Here is a 12,467-nt window from a genome sequence, read left to right as displayed (position 1 = left end):
TTTGAAAATAAATTATATATAATATATGCATGATTCTTACAATCGGCTAAATGCGTTATTAAACATAAATAATAAAATTTATTAAATTAGATATTTCAATGAAACAATGATTTTATACTACAACGTCTATCACGTCGAACAGAGTTTCAGTACTTGGACAACTGGACACATTCTCATAAGTAGTATATATATGTACTTACCATAACTGTGTGCGCTAGTGTATGCTCATGCGTGTGTTATATACGCCGGTGTGTCACCTAGTGTTACTGTCTGCTGTCGAACCCAAGCATGTCTATAAAATAGCCGGTAACACTAATCGGTCGTCGACGAATTTGCTGCAATCCAAAATCACGATTCTTGCTTGTTGGTTGTTACACAGTCGACACAGATCACCATATGTAAACACACACACACGTTGTTTGCGACACGCGTGGGATCGCGCATGTATCGAAGCGCGCACTCACATCCACTGTAATCGAGTTTGCACAGAAAAAGCCTTGTCTAACGTCTTCCTGACTTTCTGCTAATTTAAGAAAATCTGATGTTCATCGTCAATTTCATCAACGGACGTTTTAACCAGCATTGAATAAAGAGTAGTTGTCAGCTCTATATGTTTCGCTGTATTTCATATCTTTTTTTTCGACTTTTCTCGCGCCGTTTTAATAAAAATGGGAAAAGTCACGTACGAAACGAGGAGAAGTCACGGATTTTCAACCTGGCGGACACCGACTGAGCTCTCAACCGGGCAGGTAGGTAAGCCGTTGCCCCTCCACTCTATTCACCACCACGATCGCTCACCATTCTCCATTCTCTTTACCTTTGCTTCACTTCGCTTCGTCTTATCCTTTCATATTCGTGCTCTCTACTTGCATACATCAATATATTTATATACGAATATTTATATATAAATAGAGTCTATTATCATATTATATCCCCGAAATATTTAAACCTCAAATCTTAATATGTTGTATTCGATATATTCGTATCAATTAAGACTTAATATACTCTTAAATACGTGTATGTAGAATGTTCTGAACAAATCTTTTTATTTTAACACGGTAAAGTAAGATAATGTGGGACATGTACATATACCTACATACGTACACTATGTATGGAAAATTTTATGATATTACATTTCGTAGAAAATAATTGTACCAACCAATTAATGGCATATATATATATATATATATACACATGTTGTATGTATGTATGTACATACACACAAAAACGCGCGCGCACACACGCGCACACACACAAATAATATATTTGTGGAATAGGTAAACAACAATAATATAACGCTTAATTTATAGTTAGGAATAATTTTATTTGCGGTACATCAAACAATTAATTCGTAGTAATAATTGCTGTTTCATCTTGTTCTTGCTCTTTTGTTTCCTCTTTATTACTTGTTGCAAGGTAATCTTGATAGTTAATTTTAAACAATTCTTTAGACAATTCACTACTAATTTGAACTCTGCAACGTTTTTAAATGTTTGCATTATTGTGCTATCTCATGCTATCTCATGAAAGTTTCGTGTATTATTTACCAATTTAAATACATATATGTACCTCTCGATAAATAATCCATCGCGTTTTGGTCTCATCGATTCAACGTCATTAATTAGCGAGGAAAAGTTTTCTTCCAATTCCTGCGTGTTCATGTTAAGCTAATAATTAAACAAACAGGTTAAATACATATTCTTTATCAAGTTTTGTACAATGTTATACGTTAAGAATTTACCAAACCAAAAGTCACGTTAATTTGACCATATTCTTTGAAAGAATTATGAGGCTCTGCAGTGTATGCGATCCCATCTTTGTACTTTCTAACTAATTGACTCATATTATTACCCAAAGTACCTGAAATATTTAAGTTATTGATATTTCAAAATTTAATAATTGTAAACAAGCCCTTATGTTTAATGACTATGTTTATTTACCTGTTCTCAAATTTGGAAATCTCTTTTTTAGCAAGCCCCTAACTAATAACAAGTCGGTTAAAATATCAGCATGAGCTACGATACAATCATATTCTTTGAAAGCAAATGTCCCATTCTGTAATAATTACATTTATATTTATACATATTTTACAATGTTATATACCATTACTGTGTAATGCTTTAACTTACTTGAATCCTTTTTATCAGTTCAACACCAGCGACTAAGTCAGCTCCAGCATTTTTAGCATCCTCCTGTTCTTGGAGATTCTTGCAAAAGGCTAATACCGTTCTCTTATTTTCCCCATAAGTAAATATATGTGGTGTATTAATGATTCTCGTAAATCTATCAAGAAACCTATTCTTCTTCTCACGCTAGTATATTTTATAAAACACTTCTATTAGAAAAGTATTCTTTGTCTACTTTGACATATGATAAAAACTACATAAAAATATTAATCATCGTTTTTTACCCTCATATTTAATTCTATAAATGCGTTAACAAATGCATTAGGCTTATTAAACATAGTTGGATGATGTGTTTCACGGTGATTTTCTATAGCTTCTTTTAATGAATACACCGGCTGCTGATGGTATTTTACTAGGTACACATCATCGACTGCTTTCCATTTCCAAATTTCATTGATGGTAGTAAGTGGACAAACTTCCACCTTCGTACTGTTAAATTATCAAGGTACTCTATACATTGTAACAATATATACTATGACAATAAACTCGAAACTACAAATTACTAACTTCTTCTTACGCTGGTTATGTGGAATAAATCCCACTTGTTCAACTACTGCCTTAACTTTCTTCTTTCTAAGCTTTAACCTCCTCCTTTCTCTTGTTCCTTTCCTAGCTGCATAATCGCGACTTTGCATAAACATGTATGAACCTATATTGTATCCAGCATTATGGTTATATGTACTACGGAAACTGTTTATCAACCAACCTGCAAATATTAGTTAAAATTATTCAAAAATAAACCCAATAACTATATATCCATATCCGAAAAGTACATTCCAGGTTATAGACAAAATTCTATGTATCATATATAATTTTCTGATACGCTTCGTGAAATGTATTATATAGGTTTATTAAAACAACCATGTTTTGAAAATATATACAAATTAAAAATAACTTACTTGCTAACATTGTCGTGATTGTACATAAAACAAGCTTAAATAGGTTAAGACAATTACCAAATAAAATACATACTAGGGATATTATGTTTCTAAACACCCGATATAAATAAAATAATAAAAACTAAACGATATTGTTGATAACCTGTTTAAGTTACTATATACATTGTATATCTTTTATAACTATAATGTAAATACTCGTTGTACATAAAAATTCTATTTCTTTCTTTCTGTAACGTCAAAATGTTTTCATAATGCTTCGTTGCAATCACAGAATATAGTAAATTGGTTTAAGAAAAACTAAACAGGTATAACTTTTGTCATCATACATATGCAAAATGATAACTTGAAAAATGGAATAAAATTCAAAGTAATTAATCTAGTGCATTTATGAAACAGCACTATTTTGACAATATGGCAGACGGAAGTAGACGTCATCAGTGCCAACTGCCAGCCAACTAGGCTCGTTAAAGTTGTGCTTTGTATAGCAAGAAAAACACTTTTTCTCCGTCTTTTGCAGCTTCATATATTTCATATAGGGTACGTTAGTCCAGTGACGAAGAAACGAGTTTTACATAATTATACCATGCGAACGCTTTTCTGACCCGTTTGCAATTTTGCGATTTGGTGGTGGTGAACTAAACATTATAAAACTGTTATTCGTAGGCGAGATCTGGTAAGTCTATCGCATTTCAACTGTAATCGTTCACCGATTATATTCCAAATACCATTCTTCATTTCGATGTGATAAACGGTAATGATTTAATGTTTGTTTGACCATAGATAACCAGTTGTTGATACTATTATTTATACTTGTATACTTTAGTAGAGCTTTTCTTATAATTTAGATATATCTTGAGTTGTATCAAGGCTGTAATGAATCTAATAGGTGGCTTCTATTATAACCGCAATTACTTACACATAATAATCTTGTCAACTCGTCATTGTTGCAGAGTCATTCGATAGTTAGTATATAGTAGAGCTGACATTCATTCATATCTACAAATATGTTCATTTGGGACTGGTTTGCAGGTGTTTTGAATTATCTTGGTGAGTGTAATTTCCATAATTTTGTATATGTATTTTTAATATATATCTTGATCTATGTATATAATACATTTGTATTATATTTATATTTATAAAGTCGTGCTAAAGATGCATGTGAATTGACTTTATTATATTCTTCTTTTCCCTAATAAAAAAACATACAAATTTTGTTAGATCGTTAAATATCTTTAACATTGATTTTTGTTTGTGTATTGTGTATAATTTTTGCTTTGAATTTTTAGGTCTTTGGAAGAAGAGTGGTAAACTCTTGTTTCTTGGTTTAGATAATGCAGGCAAAACTACATTACTTCACATGCTAAAAGATGATCGATTAGCTCAACATGTGCCTACATTGCATCCAAGTAATCAATATTCAAGATAATTTATATATACATGTATATCTAAAAATTTACATACAACACAATTGTTCTTATGTAATTTTACTTAATATACATATAATTTATAGCTTAATACAAAAATTTCTTACAAAAAGTTGATTCCAGATATTTATCTTTAAGTAATTTTGATTTATGCCAATTCAGTCTCAATATTTTTTAATTATACTTTACAATTCAGTGATTAAATTTATTCATAGTACATTATATAATGGTATCGCATATGTTTTTATGCTTCAGCATCAGAAGAACTTTCTATTGGAAACATGAGGTTCACAACATTCGATCTTGGAGGACATCCTCAAGGTATAATTAATTGACTTGTTTCAGTGCTGGCTATAGTTAAATTGTACAATATTATTTTTGTTAAAACAACGAGACATTCTTCCTTTATAGCTCGAAGAGTCTGGAAAGACTATTTTCCTGCAGTGGATGCCATAGTGTTCCTTGTTGATGCAAGTGACACATCACGGTTACCAGAATCAAAAGCTGAATTTGATGCACTTTTAACAGATGAACAACTTAGTGCATGTCCAGTTTTAGTGCTAGGTAATAAAATCGATAAACCAGGTGCAGCATCAGAGGATGAACTTAGAAATTACTTCAACCTGTATGGTCAAACAACAGGAAAGGTAGATAGTTACAATTTGTTTGACATGTATAATCATATAATCCATAATGTACATATAAATTCTAGGGAAAAATTTCTCGCAGTGAAATATCTGGTCGTCCACTGGAATTATTTATGTGTTCAGTACTGAAAAGACAAGGGTATGGTGAAGGCTTTCGCTGGCTTGCTCAGTACATTGACTGAATGCATAAAATGATTTAAATACTCAGATTTTTGTGGCAGTTTACTACATTTCCCTTTCCTCTGATTCATATTGGATGTTATTACAGAAGTGTATTATCCTTTATGTGAATTGTGCAGTAGGAAAGGAATATCAATATATAAACTGCAATAAAACAGATTCAGAACAGTGCAAATAAGTTTTAAAAAAAACATCCAAAAATACAATATGACAAACGTGATAGAACTAATTTCTTTTATTTTAATACATGGAGCCTACAATCTATATAAATTTTTTTAATTCCATACAAATTCTGTGAATTTTTGTCATTTTGCAAATTATATTATGGAAGTACTTGACATAATAAAAATGATATAAACATTTTGATAAATAAAATAATAAACTATTTAAGGATTTTAAGTGTTTCTTAAAATTATTTTTTATAATGTAAATGTTCTAATTACATTGAAAATATCTGAAGCAAATTTCTCAAAATTAAAAATTATAATGTTGTAAATGTATTTGGTTTGGTTTTTCTTTTTTACTTCAAAAGTAAAGATATGAATAAAGCAGGAAGTGATACATCTTGCTTGCTTAATACACTGTCATTTCTCCTTTTTAAAAATCACTTTCTTTTTTTCTTTTTTAAATAAAATACAAGTACGAATTATAAAAAGGGTGGAAGCACATACGTTTCATTACAGAACTATCAATATTGTAGTAGTTACATTTTGGTAGCAATTTTTTGAGATATTAATAAAATCTTGTAAAAAATCACAAATTGTCCTTAATTATATAAATGTTTGTGCAAACTTGATTAACAAAAAATTAGAAAAGGATTTGGAAATAAAATTTGTATATATTAACATAATAATTATAAACACTTATATATTTTGTTCATTATTTTTCATACATAATGTGTACTTTGTGTCTGTCTGTCTGTCTGTCTGTCTGTGTGTGTGTGTGTGTGTGTGTGTGCGCGCGCGCGCGCGCGCGCGTGCGTGCGTGCGAACGCGCGCGCGAGTTATATTTTATATAATATTCATTTATTGTGCCATTTCCTTAATATTCTGATCAGTTTCAAAGCTGCAATTCTTTTTCTTCTAAAAGTTTTGTAAATTGTTGATCTACATAAGCATCCGTTACTTCTTTTAAACTGTTAGGATTCCATATTGGTTTCTGATCTTTATCGATTAAAAGAGCTCTTACACCTGTAATAACATTGAGGATGATGATGATGATGATGATGATGATGATGATGAAGACGATGATGATAATGATAATAATAATATTAATAATAATAATAATATAAATAGGCTTTATATATTTGCACGAAGTACAATTGTTTTGAAGGAAAGAGTATACACTTATAAATAAACATGCACTTATACGCACCTTCACAAAAATCGCTTGTTCTGCTCAAAGCAGTACACGCTAATCTATATTCCATTTTTAAACAGTCTGACAGATTTAATGTGCTCCCTCTTTGAATAGCACGCATAGTGACTTTTAGAGAAGTAGGAGATGCTTTTAATAACATTTGCAATGTATTTTTGGCCCATTCTGAATTATCCTCTTTTAATCTTCATTAAAATAAAATAAGCATTAAGTACATATTAAAGTAATAAATTACAATCCTACATAGCTTAATCATTGTTAGAATCATTTTACCTTTGTATTATTTCTTCTACAGATGATGCAGCAAAATATGTATCAATTTTATTCATATATGGTGCTAAACTGAATTCTTGATTGAATTTTATACATTGATACTTGTTTAAGACTTCCTTAACATCAGATTGTTCAGTTGTTAATAGATCTTGTTTTAAATATGGTAACTTTTCGGAAGGAATGAAATGCGTCGCAATGCCAGCAAGTACTACATCAATGCCTTTCAACATGATACACAGCTATGAGAAAGCTCTTAATGTTAATATGCCAATTACTAAATTTAATAATTTCTCATACCTTTTAATCGATCTCCAGTTAATCCAAGATAAAGACCCAATTTACCTTTCAACCTAGGTAAAAAAAAAGTCCCACCAACATCAGGAAATAATCCAATTGCTGTTTCTGGCATTGCAAATAATGTTTTCTCTGTTGCAATCCGATATTTACCGTGAACAGATAATCCAACACCGCCACCCATAGTTATTCCATCTATTGTAGCCACATATGGTATTTTATATCTACCAATGAGGTAATTTAAACTATATTTAACAAATGAAAAATTTAATTATTTAAATAATTTTATTAATTTATATGAGAATGTATTGTTTAAGTTATTTTATAACATACGTATACTCCTTTCTGAAAAATGTTTCACCTAAGATTTTATTCTCAGTTTCTCTTAATGTATTAACGATAGATTTCACATCACCACCTGCACAAAATGCTTTCTCTCCCGCACCTTCTATTATTACTAATCTTTTAGATGATTCCCATTTTTTAAGTACCGGGTATATTTTTTCAACCATTGACAAATTTAAGGCATTCAGTGCTTTTGGACGATTTAATATGATAACACCTTTGTTTCCCACCTTATTTCAATGTGAAAGATATTTATAATAAATATTTAATCTTTACACTTGCTTGGTTTATTTTATAATTATAAATATACATACATCTTCAAACAAGACATCATCTTCTATGTTTTGTTGTACTTTCTTGGCTGCAATTGTAGTTTTATTAGGCATTGGAATTTCAGTAGGTGGTTTAGAATCTGGTTGAGGTTGAGGTTGAGGTATCGACTGAGGAAGTGTAGGTTCAACTATAGGGCCTAAGTTGAGTAATAATATATGTAATTCATAAATTAATTTATTATCAATATTTAATTCATACGTCTATTCTATTTTCAACCGTAGAAGTATTGTCAACTAAATAAACTTCTATTACGTAGAATTTAATAACGACTTGATCTTTCATTATAATTATAGTTAAAATAGATTTCTTTTTAAAAAACCTGGTATTTCTACCACAGGAGTTGGATATGGTGTCGATGGCATTGTTTCAGGTGGTAATATAATAGGCTTTGGATTGTGATTGTCAAATTTTAAACCCATGTCCTTACCTGTACCAGAACCTTGTGCTGATAAATACCTAAGTTTATTAATTGAATTACCAGCTATGCAATTTAGTTTTAATGTACCACTTTTTATCTAACAAAAAAAAGGTATATATATGTTAGTTGTAGCTTTACTGTAAAATCATATATAAATAATGATTACCATTTTGGCTGTTTATTATCTATTTTGTACAAATTAATAATAAAATACAAAATATTAGTACAAATAATGTAAAATATTACAGCACAAACATATCCAGTAGGTACATTAAGAAATGTTTAATCACACAGGTTATGGAATATCTTTAAATTAGTATGTTGATATTCTTGTTTTTTTTCACCCATACGCGTAACATAATGATAGTTGTCATTTTGAAATCACTCGAGATATTATGTAATAAGCGTAAAATACGTTGACAACATATAAAACATAATTTATACATTGTAGTTAAATTGAAAGTTATATTACGTTAAAAATACATCATATCGTTACATTGTAATATATATATAAAATACATATACATATATCATTTATACTAATTAAATATCATTATATATACAGAAAGCAATTATTAGCAGATATCATATATTATGTGAAAGAATAATATCTTTTGAGATTTATAAAAAATACTTTTTTTAAATATTCCGTAACTTTAAATAGAATAAAGAATCGACCACTATAATCATATGCAAATAATATTGCGCAATAGGTGGTCACATTAAATAATTTATTAAATTCTCTATTATATCAATTTTGTAACTATTTTATGATTATTTTTGTAATTCTTAGAAATATTTACAATATTTGTGTCTAACTAAGGCGAATTGGTATCATATTTTCGCGCCGAAACAGAATATATACGATATATATATATATATATATGCGATTTTGGCTAAAGACAGTACCAACATATCTGTAGCCTTTGTGGACGTATAACCTACTGACTGTCCTAAACGATTTTAAAGATACTGTAAAACAGTAATCATTACAATGTTCAAATATTCCAGTTTGATCAGTAGATGTGCGAAGAATGTGCAGAAGTGTAATTTACGTTCTCTTAGTTTTCGAAGCATTAAACAATTTCTTTCGATATATTTTCGAGAAACAGTCGAAACTGCAAAACCTCCTTATGATCACATTTGTCAAGTTGGTAATCCTATTTTGCGACAGAAAGCGTCACCTGTCGACACAAAAGAGATACATACGGTAGAATTTCAAAAGGTATGTTTTGTTTCTTATATTTTTAAATAATTGTTATAGCTATTCTAATAATAATACAATAATCTAATTTTAACTTGTTTATTTATGTTTTTTAATAAAAGAAAAATATCAGAAAAATATGTAGCTAAACTTATTAGTATACTAAACTATAATATTATTATTAGTATACTAAAGTGATATCAAAGAGGAAATTACCTCTCTCTAATATGTACCTCTGTGTACTCTGTGAGATACTTTTTCTTGTGAAAATATAACTACATGTAGAGAAGTTATCCAAAAAATATTATAATAATATAACAAAGTTGTTCTTTCTATGTTGCAATCTATTTTACGACGATGACGTATGTTTATTTATTTACTATAGGTACTCGATCATTTATATAAAATATTGAAAAAATCTGATACAGTAGGATTAGCGGCCCCACAAATCGGTTTATCCTGGCAAGTATTTGCTATCGAAGTAACGGAAGACTATGTGAAAGAGATTCATCCAACCATACGATCACATTGTCAAATTCATCCTTTTCCGTTGACATATTTCATTAATCCAGAAATGCAGATAATAAATCCCGAAGAACTGATATTTTATGAAACATGCGGAAGCGTCGAGCATTTTCATGCAGAAGTACCAAGGCCGAAAGAAATTCAGATCAAAGCACTTGATCGATTTGGAAAACCATTTTGTTGGAAAGCAAATGGTTGGTTAGCTAGGATCGCTCACCACGAAATGGATCATTTGAAAGTAAGTTACCACTTATTTCGTCAGTTTGCTTTCTGTCACTTATTATTTCAATTGTTATCTATACTTTCCGAAGAAAACGCGTTTTAGAATTTGCACATTTTCTCAAGTTATCTTTTTCTGTAAAGATCTATCCAAAAAATAAATATTCTTTTCTATTAATATATAACTTCTCACTTTTAATATTTAATTTAATCGTAAAGTGGTAAAACTATGAAGAAGTAATTTTTGTTAAATTACTTAAACATCTGCATTAAGTTTTTAAATAATTTTTCCTATTCATTATAGTTTTTATTTAATATATTGTCTATTTTTTCAACCATCTTACAATAAATATGTTAGCTTTAATAGCTTTTCTTATTAATGATGTAAAATATGTATAATGGTCTTTAGTTATATAATTATAGAACTGTTTCATTCTGGATAACTTAATTACTAGTACTTTCTAATCTAATATAAATTCTCTTTATTATTATTATTATTTTTTTTTTTTTTGTTCAAAATAGGATATTTTTTTGCTGTTCCCCTGTAGTGTAATGTATCGAAAAATGTAGATATACTTAAGGACAATGTTAAGAACAATCACTAAATTTATTATGTATTTTATTTGTTAGAACATGGAATGCCCCCATTTGAATTATAAATGGTCTCTTTTTTTCTTTTTGCAAAATCATTCTATAGAGCAGTCTTTTATATATGAACAGCATGAGAATTCTTGTTTCGTCTATGTTGATGTTCTCATGGTTGTAAATAAATTTAGAATAGCCGTTTGAGTCGCAGGGGTCTTTGAAAAAACAGAGTCGAAAAATGCCGAACAGCGCGATAGCGCTTGTCTTGCGATCGATTGCGAAGAGAAGCAAGCGGCGAAATAGCGCTCGTCATATTTGTTATTTTATGAAATACATCTGTATTATTATATATGCATACTATTAGTTTATAAATATTTCAAGTTTTGTTCAATAAAAATTATTGAGAAGATAACAATGAAATAGAAAATACCGACAGCGGTCCGTAGCGCTCAAATGTGCTGGGACTTTTCGCGATCGCGCTGCTTAGGACTCGATAGATTTATAATAACTAATAAATCTCTCAAATAAGATCGGACATGATTTTTGACTGATAGAACAAAGACAACCATGTGAAGGGGAAAACCAGATGAGGTTAACTCCGTTAGGTATTAATCTAGCAAACTGTGGTCTTACTCGTCCAGGAATAACTCCATGAAGTATAATTTTTTATTACCGAGTTAATGAGATGTAATAATATACTGATTGATAAATGCTTGTGTAGATATCACAAATTGTCATGCAATTATTTGTTTTTTTTTCAGGGCTTAATATACACTGATAGAATGTTTCCGCTTACGTTCGACTATATAGAATGGGACGAAGAAAATTGCACTAATGTAAAAAAAGATACTGTAAAAGTTAAGTATTCTGTAGAATAGCTTTTATAATGTGTACACGAATTTATATTGTTAGATATAATCTGTTAACAAGTTAAATTGAAATGTAGTATGATAATGTATAAAATACTTGAAAAAATGGTTTTGAAAACTTTTTGAAATTATTTATATCATTTATATTAGTTTGCCTTTATTAAGCGGATATATCAATAATCGGTGGAAGGACAATCTGTAAGATGTTTAGTAATCATTACATATATAATTATTTAATCATTTATATCATGAGATATTGCTAAATCAATGCTTCTTATTTTTTCTTTTCTCTTTATATTTAAGATTTGCTAGGACAATCGAAAGTCTAGGTTTATGATACATATGGATAGTATTCTCTGTCTTTTAAGAAAATCAAAGGGGCATTAACCGGTCAATCGGTCGCTAATCAATCGCGAATTGCTGTATATTCGGCAATCACGTGCACTTCGAACATTCTAGATGTTTAGAGATGTATCATAAACCGAAGATCGCGTCTAGGACGTCTACAAGACGAACGTAGAGGTCCCATTAATTATTAGCGTGAGCGTCTGATTCCGTCAATTGATTTTTTGTATGATTTTTTTGTCACGGACATCAATCCTATATATTTTAGGATGGGTGAAGGTTATCCCATACGGATTGCCTACGAAGATTATTTATACCATCATCCCTTTTGTTGGCATTCTATA

The 12,467-nt window shown here is 29.8% G+C and overlaps 5 protein-coding genes across 9 annotated transcripts in view; 2 read left to right on the top strand and 3 right to left on the bottom strand.

Annotated features, from left to right (window-relative positions):
* The window catches only part of LOC117230454 (cadherin-99C), a 76,385-nt gene extending 75,551 nt beyond the window's left edge, over positions 1-834 (bottom strand). The window contains exon 1 of the mRNA XM_033487932.1: positions 201-834. Coding sequence (XP_033343823.1) covers positions 201-203 — 3 coding nt within the window. The 5' untranslated portion in view covers positions 204-834. The remainder of the gene's footprint in view (positions 1-200) is intronic.
* Positions 835-1,293: 459 nt separating this feature from the next.
* LOC117230464 (50S ribosomal protein L1) lies at positions 1,294-3,224 on the bottom strand. The gene is made up of 8 exons (XM_033487950.1): positions 3,086-3,224; positions 2,694-2,892; positions 2,411-2,615; positions 2,130-2,312; positions 1,941-2,055; positions 1,742-1,860; positions 1,570-1,667; positions 1,294-1,474 (listed from the first exon to the last, which is right to left on the bottom strand). Exons 1-8 carry the CDS (start codon positions 3,093-3,095, stop codon positions 1,345-1,347), a joined length of 1,059 nt encoding a protein of 352 aa, XP_033343841.1. The 5' UTR covers positions 3,096-3,224; the 3' UTR covers positions 1,294-1,344.
* A 256-nt stretch (positions 3,225-3,480) lies between these two features.
* LOC117230466 (GTP-binding protein SAR1) lies at positions 3,481-5,556 on the top strand. Of its 3 annotated transcripts, none has more exons than XM_033487954.1 (6): positions 3,481-3,622; positions 4,036-4,132; positions 4,372-4,491; positions 4,765-4,830; positions 4,921-5,156; positions 5,222-5,556. In XM_033487954.1, exons 2-6 carry the CDS (start codon positions 4,090-4,092, stop codon positions 5,336-5,338), a joined length of 582 nt encoding a protein of 193 aa, XP_033343845.1. In that variant the 5' UTR covers positions 3,481-3,622; positions 4,036-4,089; the 3' UTR covers positions 5,339-5,556. The 3 variants fall into 3 exon arrangements, with proteins under 3 accessions (XP_033343845.1, XP_033343843.1, XP_033343844.1); XM_033487952.1 differs by having other exon boundaries at positions 3,481-3,758; XM_033487953.1 differs by having other exon boundaries at positions 3,513-3,836.
* Positions 5,557-6,316: 760 nt separating this feature from the next.
* LOC117230463 (3-hydroxyisobutyryl-CoA hydrolase, mitochondrial) lies at positions 6,317-8,848 on the bottom strand. Of its 3 annotated transcripts, none has more exons than XM_033487947.1 (8): positions 8,543-8,848; positions 8,278-8,473; positions 7,940-8,094; positions 7,614-7,855; positions 7,284-7,525; positions 6,987-7,206; positions 6,711-6,898; positions 6,317-6,526 (listed from the first exon to the last, which is right to left on the bottom strand). In XM_033487947.1, exons 1-8 carry the CDS (start codon positions 8,543-8,545, stop codon positions 6,396-6,398), a joined length of 1,377 nt encoding a protein of 458 aa, XP_033343838.1. In that variant the 5' UTR covers positions 8,546-8,848; the 3' UTR covers positions 6,317-6,395. The 3 variants fall into 3 exon arrangements, with proteins under 3 accessions (XP_033343838.1, XP_033343839.1, XP_033343840.1); XM_033487948.1 differs by having other exon boundaries at positions 6,385-6,526; positions 8,386-8,473; positions 8,543-8,846; XM_033487949.1 differs by having other exon boundaries at positions 6,385-6,526; positions 7,940-7,986; positions 8,386-8,473; positions 8,543-8,843.
* Positions 8,849-9,280: 432 nt separating this feature from the next.
* On the top strand, positions 9,281-11,870 carry LOC117230465 (peptide deformylase, mitochondrial-like). The gene is made up of 3 exons (XM_033487951.1): positions 9,281-9,601; positions 9,966-10,343; positions 11,671-11,870. The coding sequence occupies exons 1-3, from the start codon at positions 9,371-9,373 to the stop codon at positions 11,785-11,787; spliced, it is 726 nt and encodes a 241-aa protein (XP_033343842.1). The 5' UTR covers positions 9,281-9,370; the 3' UTR covers positions 11,788-11,870.
* The last annotated feature ends 597 nt before the right edge of the window (positions 11,871-12,467 follow it).

This window comes from Bombus vosnesenskii, unplaced genomic scaffold, assembly GCF_011952255.1.
Source record: "Bombus vosnesenskii isolate JDL3184/JDL3185 unplaced genomic scaffold, Bvos_JDL3184-5_v1.1 scf7180000013267, whole genome shotgun sequence".
Lineage (NCBI taxonomy): Eukaryota > Metazoa > Arthropoda > Insecta > Hymenoptera > Apidae > Bombus > Bombus vosnesenskii.
The sequence above is the reverse complement of the archived record's forward strand: the minus strand, read 5'-3'. Positions and strand labels throughout refer to the sequence as shown.

Bases quoted from the DNA above. Each gene is read 5' to 3' on its own strand.
- LOC117230465 (XM_033487951.1), top strand. From the start codon at position 9,371: ATGTTCAAATATTCCAGTTTGATCAGTAGATGTGCGAAGAATGTGCAG. The intron at 9,602-9,965 runs GTATGTTTTGTT...TATTTACTATAG, and splicing joins ATACGGTAGAATTTCAAAAG to GTACTCGATCATTTATATAA. The intron at 10,344-11,670 runs GTAAGTTACCAC...TTTTTTTTTCAG, and splicing joins ACGAAATGGATCATTTGAAA to GGCTTAATATACACTGATAG.
- LOC117230464 (XM_033487950.1), bottom strand. The intron at 1,668-1,741 runs GTAAATTCTTAA...TTTAATTATTAG, and splicing joins TTAACGTGACTTTTGGTTTG to CTTAACATGAACACGCAGGA. The intron at 1,475-1,569 runs GTACATATATGT...AAAACGTTGCAG, and splicing joins GATGGATTATTTATCGAGAG to AGTTCAAATTAGTAGTGAAT.
- LOC117230466 (XM_033487954.1), top strand. From the start codon at position 4,090: ATGTTCATTTGGGACTGGTTTGCAGGTGTTTTGAATTATCTTG. The intron at 4,492-4,764 runs GTAATCAATATT...TTTATGCTTCAG, and splicing joins TGTGCCTACATTGCATCCAA to CATCAGAAGAACTTTCTATT. The intron at 5,157-5,221 runs GTAGATAGTTAC...TATAAATTCTAG, and splicing joins ATGGTCAAACAACAGGAAAG to GGAAAAATTTCTCGCAGTGA.
- LOC117230463 (XM_033487947.1), bottom strand. The intron at 8,095-8,277 runs GTTTTTTAAAAA...TACTCAACTTAG, and splicing joins TCCTGTGGTAGAAATACCAG to GCCCTATAGTTGAACCTACA. The intron at 7,856-7,939 runs GTATGTATATTT...CATTGAAATAAG, and splicing joins ATGATGTCTTGTTTGAAGAT to GTGGGAAACAAAGGTGTTAT.